The sequence below is a fragment of the Neovison vison genome, chromosome 5 (assembly GCF_020171115.1).
Source record: "Neovison vison isolate M4711 chromosome 5, ASM_NN_V1, whole genome shotgun sequence".
NCBI classification, from domain to species: Eukaryota; Metazoa; Chordata; class Mammalia; order Carnivora; family Mustelidae; genus Neogale; species Neogale vison.
In genome coordinates, this window is record NC_058095.1 from 31,001,832 (window position 1) to 31,025,798 (window position 23,967).

Below are 23,967 nucleotides of genomic sequence, written 5' to 3' on the forward strand. Positions count from 1 at the left end.
CAGCGAGTCTGAAGTCTGACGTGCAGGCCTCAAAATGGTGGAAAGACGTGCTTTAATTGAACTCTGTTGCCTCCCAGCCTTCCTGCTGGGTGTTCAATATTTTCGTTGAAAAGCCTCGGTAAATTAGCCTCCATTTTACCTTATTTGTGGTTAATGCTCCCTCCCATCCTCTGGGGCAACAGCTGACGTTTTACCAGCTGGAATGTCACAATGGTAGGTCTAGTTTTCAATCACAGATAAGCAGGACACTTTTAAAAATAAGATTTAATGCTTTATTGCTCTTGATGGTAAATCAAAATATGCTCTAGAAATAAAGTTAATTTAATGGAAAATAGGAATAAACGCAGCAAACCATAAAACTGCATTTAATTAGATCAAGAGAAACACTTCATTGCATACAATCACTGTGTCCTCCTGCTCGCCCCCTCCCCCAGCACCTGGAGGCTCTGCCGAGCTCACACCCTGAAGGCCGGAGCCTACCCCAGCTGCCACATACTGGGGCTTCTGCTAGGACATCAGGAAAAAGTGCTTGTCGACTGGCCCTCGGCTGCAAGGGGCAGAGGAGCCCCAGGCAACCCCGAGAGGCAGCACGAAGGACCCCACCCCCCACCCTCCTCCCCAGCCCGGGAAAGGCACTCCTTTTGGCATGTTCCATTTTGGTGCATCTAAAACATACATGTGCACGTCTCTAGCATAAAGCAACAAGTTTGGGAAATGAGTGGAAAGGAGAGCAGGCGCCATCCCAGGGAGGATGGTTCCGCTAGTGTCAAGGTGATTGGCAAAACCCCGCGGCTCAACAGGCTGGTGGTGCCTCTGCCGGTGGGCAGCTGACTGGGCTTCCAGAATGAGAAAGGCTTTCTAAGGACCGGATGCCAAGAGGATTCTTTGTCGCAAACTGCACATGGTGCAAAGGTTTTGCGGTTCTGGGGGCCATGGGGAGTCAGGCAGGGGGCTGTGGGGAAAACCAGGCTGCTTGCTGGGACCACCTGGCAGGTCGGCCAGCTCATGGTGGCAGGCGCTGGGCCAGGCACGGCGGGGGGCAGGGTGCTGCGCCCAGGCACTAGTGTGTGTTGCGGAGTCAGGGTGGCAGCTCGGGAGCAGGGGGAGGTGGTGGGAGGAGGGAGTGGGCAGATCTGTGGCATAAAAAGTGAGGAGAACGTCAGCGTTGTGGGCTGTGGGCTCCCCCTCAGCCTCCTCCCCACATTGGGGTGTCCCAGGTCTCTCCTTTTAAGTCTCCTGGCCTGGGCAGCCCGTGCTGCTCGGGGGCTTGGGGCAGCGTCCTCAGCCGAGGCTCAGGAGCGGATGGGTCTCAGGAAGCATCCTGCTGGGCCTAGCCTGGCACTCTCCTGGCATGAGGTCTGCAGGCCCAGCCTGGGCCCCAGCTGTGGGGGTGGGGTGGGGAGGTGTATGCGGGGCTGCGGGCGGCATCCTGGCCTGGCCTGCAGTGCCAGGACCCCCCCACTCTGTTCCCGTCACTCTGCCCCTCTGGCCCTGGTCCTTGTTCTCCAAATGTGTCTGAAACAGAGGTGTCAGAAGGAGAAAACTTCAGACCCCCGCCCTGCTGCCACCTGGAGTGCTCCCTGCACTCTAGAACTCTGTTTTCTAATTGGTGCTCCCGCCGGGAGTGTGGGCACAGCAGACACCATATCCGATGTGCAGCCCTGAGTGTTGCACACGTCACTGTGTGGCTGCCATGGGCACAGGCCATGCAGTTAAGATGGGCCTTGGAGCCCCTTGCTCTGCTCTCTCCCGGAGAGGTGGCCTGTGGCCCCGGGGGCGGGGGGCAGGGGGATGTGCAGGCTGGCCCGCCAGCTGGGCACGGCTGTTCTGGCCAGGGGCTGAGGGGCCGGCCTGACAGGTGAACCCACCTCCCTGATGGCTCTGGCTGACTGCTGGGGAGAGGGGCCACTGAGGAGCTCTGAGTCAGGGACACTTAGGGGAAAGGGGTGGTGGGCTGTGCTTATGGCGAGAATAGGGCTATATCCCCAGCTCATCTGCGGACCATCTCCCCCCCAAGCCCCTCAGGGGAGCACATTTGGGTTGGGAAAACTGCATCCACCCCTTGTGGGGTCAGGTGCAGGTCACTGGGTCAGGGCATGCAGACCTGAACAGGCCAACGGGGGTGGGGGGTGTGGTGGCAGGGGCCTCTGCCGACATGGAATGGCCTCTGTGGGGAGCTGTGGTTGAGGTGAGCCCGGGGGTCTGTGGCAGGGCACTGGGGTCTTTGGTGTGTTGAGTGAGGGCTGTGGAAAGTTGGGGGAGAGGAGGATCGAGACCGAAGGCAGAAAACCAGCAAGAAAACCTCAGGGGAGGAGCCCTGGAGGAGGCAGAAGAGGGGCTCGGCCCCAAGCATGGAGGACCCTTGTGAGCTGATTTCTAGCGGGCGGTAGCAGGGAGTCAGCAAGTCAGACGGGGGCTGCAAGGCCTCCCCGATGAGCGGTCAGTTCCCCGGCACGCTGAGGATGAAGCCGGAGCGGTTCTTGGTGAAGTCGGGCTCTGGCTGGTTGATCCGCGTCTCCACGGAGACCGTGCACTTCTTGCCATGCAGGCTGCACTGCACGGGGTTAGTGACGTTGACTTGAAGGTGGCGCTTCTCACTGGAAGAACCAGAAAGAGAAAGACCAGACAGGCAGTTAGCAGGTGGCTAGAGTGGGGTGAATGGCCCTGGGAACCCCTGGGGCCCACGTTGTGCCCAGCTCCTCAGGGTCAGGGGCACAGGCAATGCCCTCGGACAGGGTGAGGGTAGCAAAAGTCGGCGCTGGGCGGCAGCCTCAAGCCGGCAGAGAGTGGGGCTGCCACGGGGGTACCCAGCCTGCTGCAGGGGGACCAGAGCTGTGCAATGCGGCATCCTGGCCTGAGACCGGGGACCTGGTCACTTGGGCGGGAAAGGTCAGCAGGGGCTCATCAGAAGGGGCACGAATTTCTGATTTGGGGCTACTGATTGATCAGCAGTCTGTGGCTGCAACAGGGAGCCCTGGGAGGCGCATGGGGGTGGGGTGGGGACTGGAGATTCTCGCCCATGGGCTCCGCCTGGCGAGAAAAAGGTCTCCTGGAAGTTCGGACCAGTACGGGGCCCAGCGGGGAGAACTGGGGCTGACTCCCGCTTTCCCAGCGCCCTGAGTGGGCCCTCGCCCACTCGGGGTCACCGAAGGCCTGCCTGGTAGCTGCCCCCCAACCCCGAGTGCCAGTGCACCTGCTGCGGGCTGCCACGCCACAGGCTCCAGACGTCACCTCTTTGCCAAGCGGAGAAACATGTGCAAAGTGGCGGGCACCTCCCGTGCGCTCATGCACAATGGCACACCCCCACAGTGACTCTCTCACAGTGGCATCCCCCCACACCGTGGCTCGTGCCCCTCGGCTTTCTCGGAACCAGAGGTGCAAGGAGGAGGGCCTGTGTCGGCCAGGATCCCAGGCGCTGGGTGGGCTGGCAGGGCACGCAGCTCTGCTGCGCCCAGGTGTGCGAGGTGCTTTCCGGGCACGTGCCTTGGCCTGACGGGAGGTGGGGCTCCTCGGACTTGGGACCTCCACGCCGCAGCGGGGGCTTCCCGGCACCTGTCTGCACGTGGCCAAGGGTGCCCGGCTTGGGCTTCCTCCTGCCTCTTTCCCGCCTGCCTTCCTCCTGGTCTGTCCCGGAGGCAGACGGTGGAGCAGGAGGAGGCTCGTGGTTATCACTTGTGGGCATTAAGTATCTAATACTTAATGTCTTGTCAGCTGCAGCTAAAACCTTGGCTTAGACAGATATTTTTAACTAGAGTTGGACATAAATAGAGTCTGGCGGAGGCAGTGACTCAGGCACTGCTCTGATGCTGGGGGAGCCAGGACTGTTGTGTGGGGTCTCGGTGTGGGCCCTGCGCTCCTGGTCCCCACTGTCATGCTGGCCCAGGGCTGGGAAAGCACCCCCCGCCCCCGTTACGGCACTGCTCTGTTGCTGGGGGAGCCAGGACTGTTGTGTGGGGTCTCGGTGTGGGCCCTGCGCTCCTGGTCCCCACTGTCATGCTGGCCCAGGGCCGGGAAAGCACCCCCCGCCCCCGTTACAGCCCTGCCTGTGGCTGCAGATGCTTCCAGGACCTGGATCCTGCACCTTCCCTGGCTTAGTCAGCCTCCTGGTCCCTCTTGTCAACCTGGCACTGCCTCTGGGTCCCTCTGAGCTGGAATCACAACCCCTGGGGATGTCCCTCTTCTGGCTCTGGTAGAGGCATCCCCTTTGTCCTTGCCTGGTGGTGGGCACGTGTCTTCCCTCAGTGCACTGCTGGGGACAGGCCCTGTCTCCCGCTTTCTGCATCTGCGTCCCCCACCCACTCCATGGTACACTAGTGTGCCCGCAGTGGGTTTCTAGAGAAAGTCCTCAGGAAATGGCTCTAAAAGGGCCACATTCCAAACGGGGGGTGGGGCGGCGGCGATGGTACTCACCAGTGACCCCCATGTTCTCAGGTTTGTACCACTGGGACATGCTACTTTCGGTAGGGTCCTTCTGACTCCAGCCCTCCCCAGCCCTGAGCTCGGTGTCCACACAGTGTGGCCCCTGACTTCACTCTTCCTCCCTCTTTCAGGCTCTGGGCATCTCTAGCATCTTCTCTAAACTCTCAGTGCAGGGTTGAGGCTGGTGGGAGATGGAAAAGCAACCAGTTATGTAGATTGCAGAAGGAAGTCACAACAGCCCAACTTCACCTTGTAAATGAGCCCCCTGGGTGGGGGTTGTAGGAGAGAAAAAGCTCCAGGCAGAGAACCGGAGCTCCAGGCTGCTTCCTACGCAGGGCAGGGCTGGAAGCCTCCCCGCTAGCCTTTCTAGCCGCCTCAGCCCACGGTCTGGGCTCCACTTCCAGAATGCGTGTCCCGGAGGGCAGCGAGGGCCCTTACAGGGCTCACGCAGCGCTGGTGGGGTGCGCAGGCCTCGTGTCCCCTGCTCTGCACACCGCTCCCTGCCCCCAGCAACACAACTCCGCCAACTCCAAATACTCATAACAGGCCAGGCTCCGTGAGGCCCGAAGCAAGCCCAGCCCGTGAAGTTCATCCGAAAGGGAAAGTGGCCAGACAGCCTGTCAAATGGGAGGGTTCTGCAAGGGAGGCCTGCCCCTTAGCAAAGGACGCTTCTCTATTCCCAAATTAAGTGACAGTCCGTGCCGGCGCTCCTGCTCCTTCCCTCAGCATAGCCCTGAGCGGCCCTGTCCGGATTCCCAGCCTGTCTTCATGGGGTGCTGTGGGGCGTGGGCAGAAGTGGGGGGCGAGGGGCTACATGTGATGGCTTTAGGACAGAACAACATGGGCTGCAAGGAGAAGAGCCTTCTGGTCTTCAGGGCTGGGCCGAGCAACACCTGCCGGCGCTGTCCGCACACGGCGACCGATGGGGGACAAAGTGGGAGGACGCGGAGGGAGTCTGGCGGCTCCTCAGTAAGTCACACAGAATTATTACCCCACAACCCAGCAAGTCCTCCCACTCCTGGAGACACCTCCAAGAGACCTGGAAATAGACGTTCACACAGCACAACAACATTTACCAGAATGATTACGGCAGCTTGGCTGACAATAAAAAGAAGGTAGAAATACCCAGATCTCTGTCAGCCAATGAAGGGACGGAGTGGCCTATCCGCGCACTGAAGTATCGCTGAGCCGTAAAAAGGAAGCACTGACCCAGACCCCAACACAGAGGACCCTGGAAAACAAGCGGAGAGAAGCCAGACACGAAAGCCTTGTGTTGCGTAATTCCACTCGCAGGAAATGTGCAGAACACCCGAATCCACAGGGATAGAAACAGAGGGGTGGGGTGGGGAGGCACTGCTTGAAGGGTATGGGGTTTCCTTCTGGGGTGACAAGAATATTCTGGAACTAGACAGCGGTGATGGCTGCACAGCACTACGACTGTACTAAACGTGACTAACGGTAAATTTACGTTCTGTGTATTTTAAACCACGATAACGAAAAAAAAAAAAAAGGTTCCTCTGAAAGACTAATCGGGACCCCTGGGAAGTACAGCTGAGCATCTGATTCTTGGTCTCGGCTCAGGTCAGGATCTCAGGGTGGTGGGATGGAGACCCGGTGTGAGCTCCGTGCTCCACGCAGGTCTGCCGGCGAGCCTCTCCCTCTGCCCCTCCCCCTGCTCACACGTGTGCGCATTACAATAAAATATTTAAAGAAAAAAATTTTTTAAAGATTTTTTTTATTTGACAGGGTAGGAACACGAGCAGGGGGAGTGAGAGAGGGAGAAGCAGGCTTCCCGCTGAGCAGGGAGCCCGATGCAGAGCTGGATCCCAAGACCCTGGGATTATGACCCGAGCCGAAGGCAGATGCGTAACTGACTGAGCCACCCAGGTGCCCCTATACAATCTTGAATAAAGGACAAATAAGAACTTGCCCTCAAACTGTGTTTTCTTTCTCATCTCAAGCACAACCAAAAATGGCTCTAAGACCAGCTAGGGGTTTCTTGTGCCTGTTTTGGGGACAGAGCAGTAGATGGGTTCCAGGGGCAGCCAGGAAGTAGACCTTCTGGGAGCATCAGCTGACCTCTCTGGCTGGAGCTTGACCACACTAGAAATCTTTAGTACGCTAGAGTGACTTCCTCATCTTTTTAAGAAAAGGCAGATTTTATAGATGGGAGGCGGGGTGTCTCCCTCCGACGGCACGCCAAGCCCAGTGACAGCTGCTGCTGGAGGCTGGCGGCAAGGGGAGGGCTGCTTTCCTCCCTGTCTTCTGTTACAGGATTTAATGGCTCAGCAAACTCTGGAATTCGGGGACTTTCATCTTTTCATCTGTTCCAAGCCATCACTGCAGGCAAATGGCCTTTATCGAATTACGTTCCTTCATTTTGCATTTAGACGCTGGTCCTCATTAGGGAAATCCGTGGGTGAATGCAAGACCCCAGCAACAGGCGTCCCCGCGTGAGCTGTGGGGTTTCTTTGTAGATCCTGCACAGAAAGGGGCAACCAAAATCTCCCTGGGAGCTGAATCGGCCTAGAAGGTGTCCACTCCTGTCCAGCCCCCGGCAGCTGGGACGGGGAGACTCCCACCCACCCAGAAACGAGTGGGCCACTTTCTCAAGGGCGTCGCTGGCGTTCCCCTCCAGAAGGGTGGTGGCCCCATTTGGATAAATGCGCCCTAAGGGGGAGCATCGGGGGTGCGGGGTATAGTGCTGTGCCCTGGCGAGCACGTTCTCTGGGGGCCGGCGAGGTGTTCCCAAGTGTGAGGCTAATTCGACCTGCGCCCTCGGGTTTGCACACAGGATGTGGTGGGAGGAAGCTCGCCTTGCACCAGACACAGGCAGGTCGTAAATAGATGCCTCTCCAAGCGGTGAAAGGTGTGGTCAGCATTTCGTGCCGGACCCCCGGGGCCTAGAGTCAGGCCCTTTTCTGTCTGGGCACCCCTAGGATACAACGTGTTCGCTTGGTGGTGGCTGGGGACGCGCTATGGACGGGACAGCCAGAGCTTGTGTGTGCAGCTGTCTCTGTGCGTTCCGCATCAGGAAGCAAGCCCCACTCTGCTGTGTCAAACCACACAAGGCTAGTCTTTCAAAACCCGGCTTTAGGAAATGCTACTTCTGTTTTTCTCGGGGCTGAAGGGCTACTCAGGTCGGGGTCACTTGTAAAGTGAGACTGAGGCCAACGTCACTGGTCCTGAGAGTGGGGTATCCCAACTCCTGGTCTCCCGAGTCCTGTCTGGGTTGCTGCTGGTGAGGCATGGGGTCACCATTTTTAGTTAGAAGAGAAAACTTTGCTCATCACGACACCGCTCTCGGCAGGCAGCTTGTTCTGAGGCCCCACGTCTGCCTCCACATCACTGAACAGAGTCTGCTCCCAGGTCTGGTGGGCAGAAACCCACGTCCCCTATTTGTGGCCCTGCCTCTGCTTTCTCCTCGCCGACCACCATCGTCCATTTCTCCCCGGCCTGCTGTCTGCCTGGCAGCTCTTCACTGAGCAGCTACTCTGGCTGGATCCTGGGCCCCGAGCTCAAGGCGCTTCCGTTCTTGACGGGGTGATGTGCACGGGACCCACAGAGGAGGGCCCCCTCAGCTGCCCTGGGCTTCCAGAGGTGGGGATGTCCAGACTGGCACCTAAGGAAGGACAAGGACTCCCACAGAAGTATCTTCTTACTCCTTAAGTTTTATCTTTAGTCCTTTTCCTCTCAGACATTATCCCACAGTAGTGTCACCCCATGCCAGTGGTTTCAGTGACAGTTACCCAGTCACTGTTTCCATTTTGGCATGGAGTCCAAGCACAGATCTGCTACACCTACCAGAGAACCCCCTGAGCTGAGTCTTCATGTGTCCAATGCTGAGCTCATCCTCTTGGCCCCTTCCCCAAAACTGGCTCCCTCCTCTCATCACGCCTAAGACGGGGAGTGTGGTCATCATCTACCCGGTCACGGAGGCCTAGAAGTCACAAGTAAGCCTGGGTCCCTCCTCTCCCTCCACTGCCCACAGCGGGTCACCAACCTCTTGGTTCACTGCGTTTTCTCGGTCTCACACCCTTGCTGTCACCATAGTCCAGAACTCAGCCCCGATGCAGCCTCCCGACAGACTCCTCTGCCTTCAGTTTGCCCCCTTCCCCCCCGCCACGTCCTCCACATTGTCTTCAGAGAGATCTTCTCAAGACACAAAAGGATCCTGTCCCTCTCCTGCTAAAATCCCTTTAGTCATTCCCCAGAGCTCTTGAGAACCGCCTGCCCCAATCCTGGGCTGAGCCGGGTGTTTCTCTGTGTCCACTGTTCTCTCACAGCTCAGAGTGAGCAATGGTGCCCTGCTTGTTCCATCAGCATGATGGGAGCTGACAAGCTTCCCTGATGGCTTGCTGGTAGTCTAGGAATATGAACAGAATTCCACATAAAATCGGAAGTGGAGACTGAAGGAAAACAAGGATAATCTCCTGGAGTTAGAAGAAAGGAAGGAGTAGGAGGCTGGGGTCCAGCAAATGCCACGCCTGGGGACATGCTGGCTTGAGCAGGCCTCATGTCCAGGTCTGAGGTCTGGGAGGAGGCTGAGCCCCGGCAGGCAGCAGGATCTAAAAAGGGTCACAGGAGTCCACCTTCAGGCTGTCAAAGTGGCAAAGGAATCACTGTGTGGGAGAACACACAGTTTTTCAGAAAAGACCTGAAACCTCAAGCTTTCTTCTTTTAACCTCTTGAAGAGCAAACCCCCTGCAGATCACCAAATGGCAAACCACAAGAACACCCAGAGGAAAACGATGCATTACTTGCAAAGGAAGAGTAGGCCTTCTCATCAAATGTGAAGAAATAATGAAAACAGACTCTTCCAAGTGTTGGAGGAAAATAACCGTCAACCTAGAATTCTATACCCAGCCCATCGCCTGGGTGTGCGGGCAAAACAATGACCGACTCAGACACCAAGGTAAATCTAAATAAGCATTCACTGTAAATAATAATAATAATAAAAATGAAAATGACTAACTTTGGGGGTTCAGTTGAGGATGGTTCTAAATGAAGTCCTGGAAAACAACAACATGACAGACGGGTTGGTGGTTCTCAGGGAGGGACTTGGGTCCTTGCATCTGGGAGGAGGGTGGGGACGACACTGATGAACACTGGATTTCCTAAGACCTACACGGGCGTGAGGAAAACGAATGGGAAACGAGAATGCTCAGCTGAAACGTACAAGACGGGAAGAAGCAGAAGGAAGTGGGAAAGACGCTCCCCTTCATCTAATGCAAGGGAGACAAGAGGGACAAAAGCAGCCAAGAAGAAATATGGGAACAAGGAAACACGAACATGGGTATGTAGACCCGGGTGTGTGAAGCTCTGTTAAAGGTGACTTTTTGGATTTGATTTAGAAATGCCGCTACAGGGCACCTGGGTGGCTCAGTGGGTTAAAGCCTCTGCCTTCAGCTCAGGTCATGATCTCAGGGTCCTGGGATCGAGCCCCACATCGGGCTCTCTGCTCGGTGGGGAACCTGCTTCCCCTTCTCCCTCTGCCTGTCTCTCTGCCTACTTGTGATCTCTGTCAAATAAATAAAATCTTTAAAAAAGGAAAAAAGATCGTTCTACTGCTCACAAATGCTAACCATCACCCAAGCTTTCAGTGAGTTGTACTCTTTTTGCTGGGGGAGGGGTCCCCCCTCGCCACTGGCAGGGGCAGACAGATCACAGTGCTGGCTGCCGAAGGTCGGGGCAGCTGGGGCAGTTTCTTAAAATAAGTGAAGTTTGACTCTTCCATTCAGGAATGCTGTCTCTGTAGCAGGCAGTGTGGTTCCATAGCATTTTACCCACAGCCGACCTTCTCTCAAGGTCGGGAGTCAGTCCTCTGGAAACCTGCTCCTGCTTTATCAACCAGGCGTATGTCATGTCCTAAACCCTGTGTGGTCATTTCGACAGTCTTCACAGCCTCGTCACCAGAAGCAGTTTCCATCTTAAGAAACCACCACTTCGCTCCTCTGTGAGAAGCAGCTCCTCCCCCGCTCAGGGTTCATCATGAGGTTGCGGCAACTCCGTCCCTCTCCGGGCTCTGCTTCTCATTCTACTTTTCTTATAGTTTCTGCCACATCTGCACGGAAGTCTTGAACCCCCTCAAAGTCCTCTGTGAGGGTGGGAATCTACTTGTCCCAAATTCCTGTTAACATTAAGATTTTGACCTCTTCCCACGAATCACAATTTTTTTTTTTTAAAGATTTTATTTATTTGGGTGCCTGGGTGGCTCAGTGGGTTAAAGCCTCTGCCTTTGGCTCGGGTCATGATCCTGGGGTCCTGGGATCGAGTCCCGCATCAGGCTCTCTGCTTAGCAGGGGGCCTGCTTACTCCTCTCTCTCTGCCTGTCTCTCTGCCTACTTGTGATCTCTGTCTGTCAAATAAATAAATAAAATCTTAAAAAAAAAAAGATTTTATTTATTTGACAGAGAGCAAGAGAGAGTACCAGTGTGTGTGTGTGTGTGGGGGGGAATAGCAGGGAGAGGGAGAAGCAGGCTCTTCCCTGAGCAGAGAGCCTGATGTTGGGCTCGATCCCAGGACCCCAAGATCATGACCTGAGCCAAAGGCAGATGCTTAACCCACTGAGCCACTTGGGGGCCCCAATCACAAATGTTCTTAATGGCATCAGGAAAGAATGGTGAATCCTTTCTAGAAGGTTTTATTATTATTATTATTTTTAAAGATTTTATTTATTTATTTGACAGAGATCACAGGTAGGCAGAGAGGCAGGCAGAGAGAGAGAGAGGAAAGCAGGCTCCCTGCTGAGCAGAGAGCCCGATGTGGGACTCAATCCCAGGACCCTGAGATCATGACCCGATGTGGGACTCAATCCCAGGACCCTGAGATCATGACCTGAGCCAAAGGCAGTGGCCTAACCCACTGAGCCACCCAGGTGCCCAGGTTTTCATTATTTTGCTCTCTTAGGTCCGTCAGAGGAATCACCACATGCGGCAGCTAGAGCCTTAGGAAATGTATTTCTGCAACAGGACTTGAAAGCTGATATTACTCCTTGATCCATCTCCCTCACAGCTCTTGTGTGACCAAGTGCGTTATCAGCGAGCCGCCGTATTTTGAAATGTATCTTTTCCTGAGCAGTAGCTCTCACCAGTGGGCTGAAGCTGCTCGGTAGACAATGGTGTTATAGACAGATCCTGCTGCATTAGCCCCTAACAGGAGGGCCCGCCTGTCCTCTGAAGCTTTGCACTGACTTCTCCTCTCTAGCTATGAAAGTCCTAGATGATGTTGTCTTCCGAGAGACGGCTGTTTTGTCTACGCTGAAAACCTGCGGTTTGGCGTGGCCACCGTCATGAAGGATCTGAGCTGGATCTCCTGGAGATCTTGCTGCAGCTTCTGCCTCAGCACCTGCTGCTTCCTCTTGTTGCTTCTCTGTTATGGAAAATGCTTCTTTTCTTAAACCTCATGAACTAACCTCTGCCAGCTTCAGACTTTTCTTCTGTGGCTTCATCCCTGTCTCAAACCTTCACAGAACCGAAGAGAGTTGGGGCCTTGCTCTAGATTAGGCTTTGGCTTCCGGAAATCACGAGGCTGGCTTCATCTTCTTTTCGGACCCTGAAAACTTTCTCCATGTCAGCAATCAGGCTGTGTCGCTTTCTCATCATCCGTGCGTTCCCTGGAGGAGCCCTTCTGATCTCCTCCAGGCACTTTTCCTCTGCATTCACAACTAGGCTGTTGGGTACGAGAGGCCTAGTTTCTGGTCTGTCTCCGCTTTCGACGTGCCTTCCTCACTAAGCTTGGCCATGGCGGGCTTTTGATTGATGGTGAGAGATGTGCCACTCTTCCATTCCCTTGGGCACTTAGAAGCCACTGTAGGGTCATTCACGGCCCTGATTTCAAGACTCTTGTGACTCGGAGTAGGGAGGCTGGAGGGGAGGAAGAGAGACGTGGAGTGGGGCCTGGGGAGGGCGGCTGGTCGGTGGAGCAGTCGGAACATACACATTTCCTTATTCACCATCTTGTATGGGGGCACATCTTGGCACCCAAAACGACTGTAGCAGTAACACCAAACACCACTGATCACGGGATCACCCTAACAAATAACCATGAGAACGTTCGAAATAGTGGGAGGATTACCAAAACGTGAGAGACGAAGCGACCAAGCGCTGCGGGGAAAAATGGCGGCCAGGGACTTGCTCGACTGTAAAAATGCGCTTGCCCTTCAGTGCAGGAAGAGAAGCCCAGTGAAAGGAGGTGTGCCCGCAGAGGTGCTTCCGAGAATTCGGCTTCTGCTTCCCCATCTCCGCTCCGTGAGGCATAGGAAAGGGGAAACACGATGAAACAAGGAATGCGTGTGTAATAACGACCTCAAGAACAGTTTTACAGATACCGGTTCATGGGATTCTCTTGACTGGGTGAGGGAAGCTGCATTTTCAGACGAGGAAATACCCGCCAAGGTCACAGAGTGCCATCAGAATTTGAACCCAGGCAACCAGGCTTGAGTCTGAGCCTCCGCCCCTGTGACTCCTGCCACTGCGAGTCACTAGAACATACCCCGGAGCTGGTCTCCCTGTTAACTACATGCTTCTGAGCACAGCACTGCTGCGTAGTTTCCACCCCGCTGTGGAGCACCCCTCGTGCGGTGGCTCCTCCAAAACAGGAGTTTCATAAATGTCTAGAGAAACAATGCTGGTTTTGTTTATAAAGATTTTGTTTATTTATTTGACAGACAGAGATCACAAGTAGGCAGAGAGGCAGACAGAGAGAGAGGAGGAAGCAGGCTCCCTGCTGAGCAGAGAGCCTGATGTGGGACCCGATCCCAGGACCCTGAGATCATGACCTGAGCCGAAGGCAGAGGCTTTAACCCACGGAGCCACCCAGGCGCCCCAGAATACTGTTTTTTAAAGAGACATGCCTGAGAAGGTGGCTGGGACTCTCTGGGGAGACCAGGGGCCAGCCTGGGGCATCTTCAAAGCAGGGTTGCTGAGAAGTGTGCCCCCGGCGCCTTGTTCTGAGCAAGGGTCTGTTTATGTGCAGGGACCTACCAACAGGCACGAGCGAGGCCCACTCTTCAGAACACAAGAGTCCCTTTGCACAGCGGCTCATGACCTTGCTTGGTCTAATCCAAGCTCTCCCGCATGAGGTGCCGCTGCCCCGCTGCTGCTGAAGTTCTCTGGCAAACAAGAACACTTGGACTGACGGGAGTCTGGAAACACACACACATGTATAAACAGAGATGCGCCGGCAAAGCCTGGTACTGCTTAGTAGCGTGCCTTGGGTAGATGTAAGGGTGTCTTAGGCGAGGCCCTGGAGAAAGCGTTTTACTACCTGCGTCCCCTCCTTTAATCCTCACCCGAACCTTAGCAGGCGCTGATGATGCCTGTGCTGCGGACGGACGAGGACAGGGAAGCTCGGCTGGGTCACGCGGCTCCTCCCAGCCGCGCAATGGGGAGACTAGACCCAGCCCCGGGTGTCGGTACTGGGAGGGAACCCCATCTGCCCAGTCCCCACGCTCTTCTAGTGCTCGTGCAGCAGAGGTGGGATTCCCCAATCCCTGGCGCTCCCCAGTCAGGTACAAAAGCTTTCAGAATTTGCCAGAAGGAGGCCCCGGCTGGGCTGGTCTTGCCTGGGGCCACGCCCCCCACCGCGTGCGCACTTTCGCCGCTTGTCTGGTTCCCTTTCCAGGGTGTTTGCGTCTCTCACTCCTGGGCCAGAAGGTGGTTGTTGTTGCCACGTGCGGTTGGTTCCAGGCATCGAAGGATGGGGCGCTGTCCTGGGGCTTGCAGAGGCTGTGCACGGTTTTGACTCCTCCCTGGAGCATCCTGGTCTTGACTTTCCATTCGGAGTCCCCAAGGAAGATTGTTTCTCCCTGGACACCCTGGCTTCTGTTTCTGTCAACCAGAAGGTTCCTATTCTCTGTGTGTTGGCAGCTGTCCCCTGGCAAGGTGGAGCAGGGCATGGCCTCCTGTGGCCTCTGCACGCTGAAAGCAGCTCACCCCCCGGAGGCCGGGGGTTGCCGCTGGCTTCTCTGATTTGTCTCCCCCCCTCCTACCATCGGAGACCGTGGTGGTGAGAAGGCTTCATTTTGCTTTATATATTTGGAATCTGGACTCTATTTAAAGGCTGCATCTCTCTGTCCCTCCCCAAATGCCCAAATTTATGCTCAATGTGAGGGATAATGAAGCCTTTCAAAACCAAATGGTTAGAACAAAACCATACCAGCTCCCTCAAATATGCAGAAAGAACCAAACACAGAAGCAACAAGACAAAACACCACCAAACCGAACAAAAAAGCCTACCACAGAACAAATGGGACAGCTGCTGGGAACGGGGCTGCCTCACAGGCTGGGTCAGGGGCACACGTGGGCCGTGTCCCATCGTCTCTAACAAGAGGCCAGATCTGCAAGTCCCTCTTCCCCGACTTTCTCTGAGAGCTCTCCCTTCTTCCCTTCTTTCCCACTTCCCTTCAGCTTCTTATCTCCGTCCTTGTGCTTGAAGGGGCTTTATTTTACTCAAAACAAAAAGCAAAACAAAAAAAAAACAAACCTGTTTGAGAGTTCTTTTTTTTTTTTAACATCTTTGGTGTTTCCTGCTTACATTTCTACTTCTGTCTTGATGCTTCTGTTAACAGCACCTCCAAAGTTAGCACCATCTGTGAACACTGGTGTTTATTTTCTACTCACATCGTTAATGAAGGTGCTAAGTAAGACCGGACTGAACATGCCCCAGGACCCACATCTTCCTCTGAACAGATGGGTTCTACTGGTTTGTCAGGGAGACCGTTCTACATCCGCCTGCTCAGCCCCCGAGGGTCAAGGAGCATTAGGACTTCAGTCTGTGGTGGCCGTGGGTCACTCGACAGACATGGTAGTCCCCCATTTGCGAACGGAGCACTGAAGGGGGTCCCGGCTCCCCACAAACATACTGGGGATGCATGTACTGAAAGGACTCATGAAAAGAACGCATATACAAGATTAATTATTTTCACTGGGCTTGGCCTTAGAAGATGGCATTTTCTTTTTTAAGATGGCATTTTTAATAAGAATTTATTTCAGAAAGACAGAGAGAGCGAGCATGAGCAGGGGAAGCAGCAGACGCAGGGAGAGGGAGAAGCAGCCTCCCCGCTGAGCAGGGAGCCCGACATGGGGCTCAACCCCAGGACCCCAAAATCATGACCCGAGTCAAAGGCAGACACTTAACCACCTGAGCCCCCCCAGGCGCCCCAAGGATGGCATTTTTGAACAGTGTTGGTCTATTAATAAGCTCAGGAGTTCCTCAGCCTTGTCTTGAAACACGTTGACATCAAATGTCTGTGTCTAAGGCTCTGGGCTGCAAGATAAAGAATAAAACAGCTCCGTTCTCGAGGCGCTCACAGCCTGGTCGGGGGAGGCGGACCGAACAAACGGCTACCATCTAAAGTACTAAGCTGGCATCACTCAAGGGCTGGGGGTGCGCACAGGAAGCACAGGGTGGAGGGAAGTGCCTAGTGCAAGCAGACGTGGAGGGCTTGGTGCAGCCTCCTGGCCTCTGTGGCCCAGGGCTCTGCCAGGCAGACACGCTCTCTGAACAAACCGGGCTCTCAGCGCCCTGATCGAGAACGGCTCTCTCTTCCTCACGTGACTCTGCACAGACGTGGAGGAAAGCAGCTCCAGAACATGCTGCCGAGTCTCTGTGGGAGCAGGCTCATGGTGAGCCCAGGGGGCTTGCCCAGCATGGCTGCTGTGTCTCCTTCCTTTCACAACAGCCCCCCCCCCCCGCCCAAGCGCTAACTGCACGTCCTCCCTGAAGCCCACCTGGCTTCCCCAGCACACAGATCTCCAGAACCCTATAGACAGGAGGCAATGAACTGCCCCTCAGAGGGTGAGGAGGCCTTGGCCAGACAGAGATGACCCTAGAGCTTGATCTGAGAGTGAGATTTAGAGAATGCTGGGAGAATGGCAAGCATGGGCCCAGAGTTCAGGATCGAAGTGTGTTTGGGAGAGGGTGGTGGGAGCCGAGGCCAGCCAGATAGGCTGGGGTAGATGACAGGCAAGTTTAGGCGTAGATCTGTAGGCAATGGGACACCCTTAAGGATTCTTATTTTTTAATTTTTTTTTTTTTTTTGAGAGACTGCACAAGCCAGGTGTGGGGGGCAGAAGGAGAGGGAGAAGGGGAAGCAGAGTCCAATGCGGCTCTCTTACTCACGACCCTGAGATCATGATCTGAGCTGAAATCAAGAGTTAGATGCTTAACTGACTGAGCCACCCAGATGCCCCCTTAAGGATTCTTAGTAGGGGAGATAGAGAATACTTTGTTTTCTTCTGTATGGGTACCACTGTCTGAAACGGACTTGTCTGACTCTTCGGCTGGCTTACTGTCTGTCTTCCTGCGGCTCCCGCCCCCTTCCCCAAGGTGAGCCCCATGGGAACCGGATCTTTCCGTAACCCCCATGCCAAAAAGGGTGTCTGGCTTACAGTACGTGCTTCAAGAGTGAAAACCTGAAACTGACTGAGAGGAAGCAGGTGACGTGGAAGAGCGACCGGTGTGGGCATTCAGGGTGGAAACCCCGCTGGGACACTGCCACCTGAGGGAGTGAGGGCAGTGCTTGGGAAGAGGGCAAAGACCGGCCAAGTGTGAGAGATGCACCAGACGGAGAATCTGGTGACTGGTGAATGTAGACGGTCAACGGGGGTATGTCACGGTCCCAGCTCTTCAGCTTGGGCGATGGGAGAGACTGAGACAAGGAATCTGGCTGTGGACGCTCCTGAGCTCGACTTCCTCTGGAAAATTGTCCCAAGGGTTTCACTACACGTGGTGTAGACTCAGGGGGCGCACACCTTATTGCTCTCCTTCTCTTGAGGGAAACCTACCCAGTAAGGTAGGTTGTATATCACAGCTGTTTCACAAATCCTACTCTGTACGTGGACTCTATTATAAAACCGTTATTTATGATATTACTGTACTGCTGTGCTCTGTTAGGCAGATAAGCCTAGAATTTGAGAATCCAGAGTCACCAGGGCAAGTACAGCAGCCCACCTGAGCAACCGTGCCTTTCCCAACCTGGCTGCTGCTCTCCTCCATTCCGGGTCCCTTAGGAAAATATTCACTTTCCCTTAGGGAAAGTGTTAAAAAAAAAAAAAAAAAATATATATATATATATATTTTAAAACACTTTCCCTAACATTCTTCCCAGCAATTGTTATCTGAAAATGTCCAAACTTTTATTTATTTTTAAAAAGATTTTATTTATTTATTTGACAGACAGAGATCACAAGGAGGCAGAGAGGCAGGCCGAGAGAGAGGAGGAAGCAGGCTCCCTGTTGAGCAGAGAGCCCGATGCAGGGCTCGATCCCAGGACCCTGGGATCATGACCCGAGCTAAAGGCAGAGGCTTTTACCCACTGAGCCACCCAGGCGCCCCTGAAACTGTCCAAACTTTAAAAACAGTATTCCTGGGGCATCTAGGTGGCTAGCTTCTGCCTTCTGCTCAGATCATGATCCCAGGATCCTAGGATCCAGTCCTGCATCAGGCTCCCTGCCCAGCGGGGAGCCTGCCTCTCCCTCTGCCACTCTCCCTGCTTGTGCTCTCTTGCTTGCTCTCTATGTCAAATAAATATAATCAAACAAACAAACTGGTATTCCTAAGAGCACCAGTACAAAGGACAAAGGAAAGACCAAAAGAAAAAGATAAGAAGTCTTGGCTTTGCAAATAGGAGGCCATGTTCTGTCAAACTGGTGGCCTATAAGAATCTGGAAACTGGTCAGTGTCCCATGACAATCAGCAAATTACGTTTTACTGAACCGTTAGCTCAAGTCCCTGTGGAGGGTCTGTTTGCCAAGCCTGGAAAAAGTGATTTCTCTGGGACACCGACCAAGTAACTATTCCATACCCAGGAGCCGGACATTCCAGCTGGCGGCAGCAGCTGGGAAGAGACGGGGCCTGGGGCCTTGCAGATTTCTTTGTATTTCTGGGAATGTTGCTTAATCAAGAGAGGAGACAATGGGGCATGGCGGAGGGAACGTCCAGTTTGGAATCAGCTGGTCTCAGGTTTGAACCCAGCTATCTGGCTTGGCCGATCACTTGATCCTTGGAAGCCATTTTCTAAATAGGGATAATTAACTGGGGGCGATGCGCTTCCTTCCAGAGGGCTCTGGGGAGAGCTGGAGAAAAGGTAGGCAAAGTGGCTTCTGTGCGGCACCTGGTGCAAAGCACGTGCTCTGAGAACATCTGTTAGTGGAGTGAAGGGCTTCAGGGAAGGAGGGTGTTGTGCTCAGGATGTTGGCCGAACAATGGAGACAAGGCTGAGAACCCTCGCGTGTCAAGGCCAGCCCCTTCGGAGGCCACTCTGCCGCCTTCCAGCGCCACGCCGCTGATTCCAGAAGGCCCCCTCAACCCGTTCTTGGGTATTTAACCAATCCCATTTGAGCTGACAAAGGATGATGACACAGTTCTTTTCATACATTTCCCACCTCGCTCTGACTAAATTTTGCTGCCCATCTAGGCAACTGCAACCCACGGCAGAGGATCTCTGATTAGGCAGCAAGTGACTGGGGATTTTTGTTCTGAGGGGAATTCAAAGAGTTTAAAACAGAAGCAACCGTCTCATAAACCAACTCCAGAACACTGACATGAAAAGAAACAAACTGCCCACTTTCTACCACCTGTTTGAGAACAGAAGGATTTGCACTGGGTTATGTTCGCTAAAAAAAAGTACCCTCCCCCACCCCCATCCCACTGCGGTGTAGAAGCCTTCACCACACGAATGCTTTTGATGGGAAATCTGCCCCCTGCTCCGGTACAGCCTTTCATGCTGCTAATAACAGAGGCGAAGCGGGCCTTTCTATCAGTATGTTCTGCACACTTCTGAGCAGCTCTGGTTTTTCTATTCTGCATTTGCTATTTTAAGCGAGTACATAATGCATCAATTTTCAGACTCTTACTCAATGCCACTGCTGTAGAACTGAGAACTCAGTAATCTTGTCAGGCAGCACAGAACAATATTCCAACAGATGAAACATTCCATGCAGTCTTATTTCCCTTTTCCTGGGATGGGGCATCTATTTCTGGCCCTCTAATGAGAGAGGAACCAGTGGCGGTGGTCCAGTCCTCCTTGTTCAGGAATCCCACATCATAGAAACCACTCACCATGCTGCTGCTGGTAGACACATCAAAGGCCCCATGGGGTCTCCAGTCTATCTGACTGCTCTCCTACTTTTAAAGTTCCCAGAAATGGGTTTTTTGGATCCTGGCTAGAGCATGCCGCCTGAAAAGGAGACCACATCTGTGTTCTTCCTGCCTGCCATGAAGAGCTCCAATTCTTTCCACCATCGCTAACTTAAGAGCCCCAGGGCAGCGTTTATTTCCCTGCCCCCCACCCAAGAGAGTTCAGTGGGAAGCGTCCCCAGGGGGCTGCAAACCAAATTTGCCTTGACCTCGAGTGCAGGCACGCTTCTAGGAGAAAGTCAGTTGCAGCTAGTGTCTTGGAGGGCAGTGGACGGAGAGTTCCCGGCTGTGTGCGTACAGCGTTAGTGGCTTCTAACACTGGCCTTATTTACTGCCCCAGGGTTACCTGGGAGAGAGGGCTGAACAACCTGTTGGCTCATTATGGGTTAGTCACGCTTTCCAGATTCACCGTGGCTGGTATGAAAGGGCTGAGGTGTTTCCACCAACCCCTCCAGTTTCTATCTCCTAACAATTAAAAAGATGGCACCACAAATTAGATTGAGTGTGTAACTGATTCTGCTGACAAATGACTAATTCCGTAGTAACTCAATACCACTGCTTTCTGTCTAAAGAACTATTTCATAGTGTCCAATGACTGCAGCCGTCCCGATGGGGACTGTAAATTACTGGCTCAAGTTCATTAGCATGAAAACAATCAAACCAAGTACGCTCTTCCTCTGGGGCTGGAAGTCAGACACCCTGAGTAATATTTAGGTCACTGCTGCCCAGGCAAGTCTGAAAAATGGTTCGTGCCCTGATTAGATGGTTACATACTTGTTTTAAACAACTGTCACGGAAGGGGACCTGCAGGCTTTTTAAGGCAAAGCGGGGAGAGGTTCTGTCTGTAAGCAGCGCTGAGCCAATCTGAGGTGGGCTAAAGCAAGTAATCTCTTTGTCCAGCCTAAAGTGCATTAGCATCAGCTTTAAGGCTGAAATAAAATCTCTGGGTTTGGTGCACCTAAGTGTCCCCACTCGCTCTGGGAAGCCCATGGAGCGATGATTCTTAACCTTGACCGTACACCAGGATTATCAGAGAAGCATCTGCAGAACAGGGGCCCCCACAGCGGTCAGGCTCCCCTCCCAGAGACCGACTGGCTTGGTCTGGTTATGGCCCTTGGACCTTGGTGCTTTAAACCTCAGGGAGGGGCACCTGGGATCAAGCCCCACTTTAGGCTCCCAGCTCAAGGGGGAGCCTGCTTCTCCCTCTGCCTGCTGCTTCCCCTGCTTGTGCTCTCGCTCTGTCAAATAAGTAAGTAAAATCTTAAAAAAAAAAAATAAAGGTGGTTTCCCGTGCGCCTGGCACTGCAGAGCTCCAGAGTGTCTCCCTCCCTGGCAATGATGGGGAGAAGAGCTCGCCCTATCTCCCCGCAGACAACAGTTCCAATCAGCTGCTTGGGAACTGCTCTGGGAAGTGGCAGTATTCCCTTAATACACAAGGTAACTGATTAATCAAGCTTCTTACTGTCATGCATTGCAAACACAGAAGAGTGACACGAAAATTATTTGGAGCCAGGTCCTAGAGGTCCTTGGTACAGGAGGGGTGAGCCTCTGGAGGGTCACTGAGCTTAGAGGAGGGCTGTGGAGATGGGTGCCCCTCCTGACTCCCAGGCGCCATCACTCGGTCATTACCCTCCTGTGCACAACTCCTCATCTCCGGAATCAACAGATACACACGAAGTACTGAGTGCCAGCCAGCCCTTGAGCACACGGCACTGTGTAAGACAGACCTTGCTTCTGCCCTCATGTAAACACGACTTATACACTCACCGCTGTTGAGCCAGAATTCTGGGAAGAGCTCTGAACACAAAAAGTACAGAATGCTATGGAATCACACAGATCTACTTTGGTGGTGCTGGTGGGGGGAATTAGGGGACATGTTCTTGAGGAGGTGATACTAAATTTTAACTCCACCTTTTAAAAAGTCAACAATAAATGCAATGGCATAACATGCGCAGGTTCTGGGGTGCCAAGAGGGAAAATCTATTTGCCTTCCACCTTCTCTAGCCTCTCAGCTCCCCTCCCTGCAAGCACCTACCGTCCCACGACTGTGTAGCAGTCTGGACATTGTACTGTGTGAATATATACGATAAATTCATTTATCAGGAGGTGACTCTAAAGCAGAAACCCAAACCATACCCCTTCAAAGGCAGACCTTTCATTGCTGAGGTAGGGATGAATGATGGCAGTGGGTCCATGGAATGTTATGGAAACGGGAGCCCACTAGAGAGCTACTGACTCTTGACCATGACAAGAGTGGTATGAGGTTCCTGTTAATCAGTGTTTCATCATTTCACTTCTGTGACCTTCAGAAAATGGAAGAGATCATTCCAAAATGTACAGGTAAGCCAAATGCCTAACTATGTGCTGGATACATAGAGCTAGTATTTAGAATAAGCTTTTTATTTTTATTTTTTATTTTTTTTAAAGGTTTTATTTATTTATTTGACAGACAGAGATCACAAGTAGGCAGAGAGGCAGGCAGAGAGAGAGAGAGAGAGGAGGAAGCAGGCTCCCTGCAGAGCAGAGAGCCCGATGTGGGGCTCGATCCCAGGACCCTAGGATCACGAGCTAAGCTGAAGGCAGAGGCTTTAACCCACTGAGCCACCCAGGCGCCCCTAGAATAAGCTTTTTTAAAAATCTCATTAGACCATGGTGTGTCACAAATGTCTTTTTATTCTTTCCCTCCCTCCCTCCCTCTCCCTTTTCTTTCTCCCTCCCTCGTTCCTCTTTCCTTCCTTCCTCTCTCCCTCTCTCTCCCTCATTCCTCCCTCCCTCCCTTTTTCTGTTGTTGTTGTAAAGAAGGGAGCATCAGCTAGAATCTAGAACAATCTGCCATCTTAAGCTGGGCCACCCATTAGAGCTGCTTCATTGCCCGAGGACAAAGATGGGTAACAGAAAGGTGTATGGGTTGGGGCTCACTACTGCAGCCACCCTTCATTAGAGGTCACCCTGGACACTAACAGGAGCACGGTGCATTTTGCTTACACGGCAACTCCACAGGCCCCCACCAAGGAGCTCAAGCCCTGGCCATTCTGACCTGGGGCCAGCAACCCCATCTAGATGAGGAACTCCTGCAGTTGACGAGTTTTCTGAGGCCAGGAAGGAGTGAGTCTGCAGGATGTCCAGCGCCCAGTCACGGCGGGAGGGGGACCCGGTGGGCAGCCCGGGACCTCCCGGTCCGGTCCTGCGAGAGGGTGAGAGGGTGGCCACCGGCGGCCGCAGCCAAAGGGCCAGTGAGCCAGGGGTCGGGCGTCCAGGTGAGGAAGAGCAGCTCCTGTTCTAATCTGCTCTTTAAAAGGTTGGTTTCAAGGGAGACCTTAAGGGCCCCAAGGGGGGCCCAGCCCCGGGTACCCCGCACCTGCTGCGGGCGCGTGGGGGGTGCGGCGACAAAGGCCGGGAGGCGGAGGAAGGAGGAGAAGGAAGAGGGAGGGATGAGCGGGGAGGAGGAAGCGGGCGGGGGCGGGGGGGCCGGCGGCGAGCGAGCGAGACAAAGAGAATCCGCGCGGCGCAGGGTGGGCTGCGGCGGGGGAGGCGGGCCGGCCGCGGTGGCCGCTTTTAGCTCCGCCGCTCCCCTGGTCGCCATGGCGACGCGCGCAGTAGCGATTCCCTGTGACACCGACGGGCCGCGGGCGGCACGTGTGTGCTCGCACACGCACGCGCACACGCACACGCACGCCCACCGAGGGGCCCGGCAGCGCAGGCCTCCTTCCAGACTCTAGCTGGAGGCATCCCTGCGGCGCCCCCGCCCCCCTCCCCCAGTCCGCCCTCCCTTCTTCCGGCTGTTTTTGTTTTGTTTGTTTTTCTGGAGAAGGTGAAGATTGGGGCTTAGCTCATCTGCTGGTTTACTGAACTGGGGGGGAGGCGGGGGTTGCTGCACGGGAATGGGGGATCCGGATTTTGGGTCAGCTAAGGAGATGCGATTGGTTTAAGACAAAAACATTAAGAAAGGGGATAGTTGGGCGGATAGCAGGCTTTCTTTCATTTTCCCCCTCTTTTATTTTATTTTTTAAAAGATTTTATTTATTTATTTTATTTTTTATTGTCAGACAGATCACAAGTAAGCAGAGAGGCAGGAGAGAGAGGAGAAAGCAGGCTCCCCACTGAGAAGGGAGCCCGATGTGGGGCTCGATGTGGGGCTCGATGTGGGGCTCGATGTGGGGCTCGATGTGGGGCTCGATCCCAGGACCCTGAGATCATGACCTGAGCCGAAGGCAGAGGCTTAACCCAGTGAGCCACCGAGGCGCCCCCATTTCCCCCCTCTTTAAACCAGGGGGCTGTATTGGCCAGAAGTGCTTAAAGGCAGAGGGGGGCGAGAGGGCTACTCCCACCAGCACATGAAATAGGATTTGGGACCCTTAAGACCCAGGCGGACAAGAACTAGCCTGCAGCAGTTTGCCGCACCTGACA

General features: G+C 54.1%; 1 protein-coding gene across 1 annotated transcript in view; it reads right to left on the bottom strand.

Moving 5' to 3' along the window:
- Nucleotides 1–258: 258 nt before the first annotated feature.
- The window catches only part of MYO1D (myosin ID), a 345,116-nt gene continuing 321,407 nt past the window's right edge, over nt 259–23,967 (bottom strand). The window contains exon 22 of the mRNA XM_044248397.1: nt 259–2,597. Within this exon, the coding sequence (XP_044104332.1) occupies nt 2,441–2,597 (157 nt within the window). The 3' untranslated portion in view covers nt 259–2,440. The remainder of the gene's footprint in view (nt 2,598–23,967) is intronic.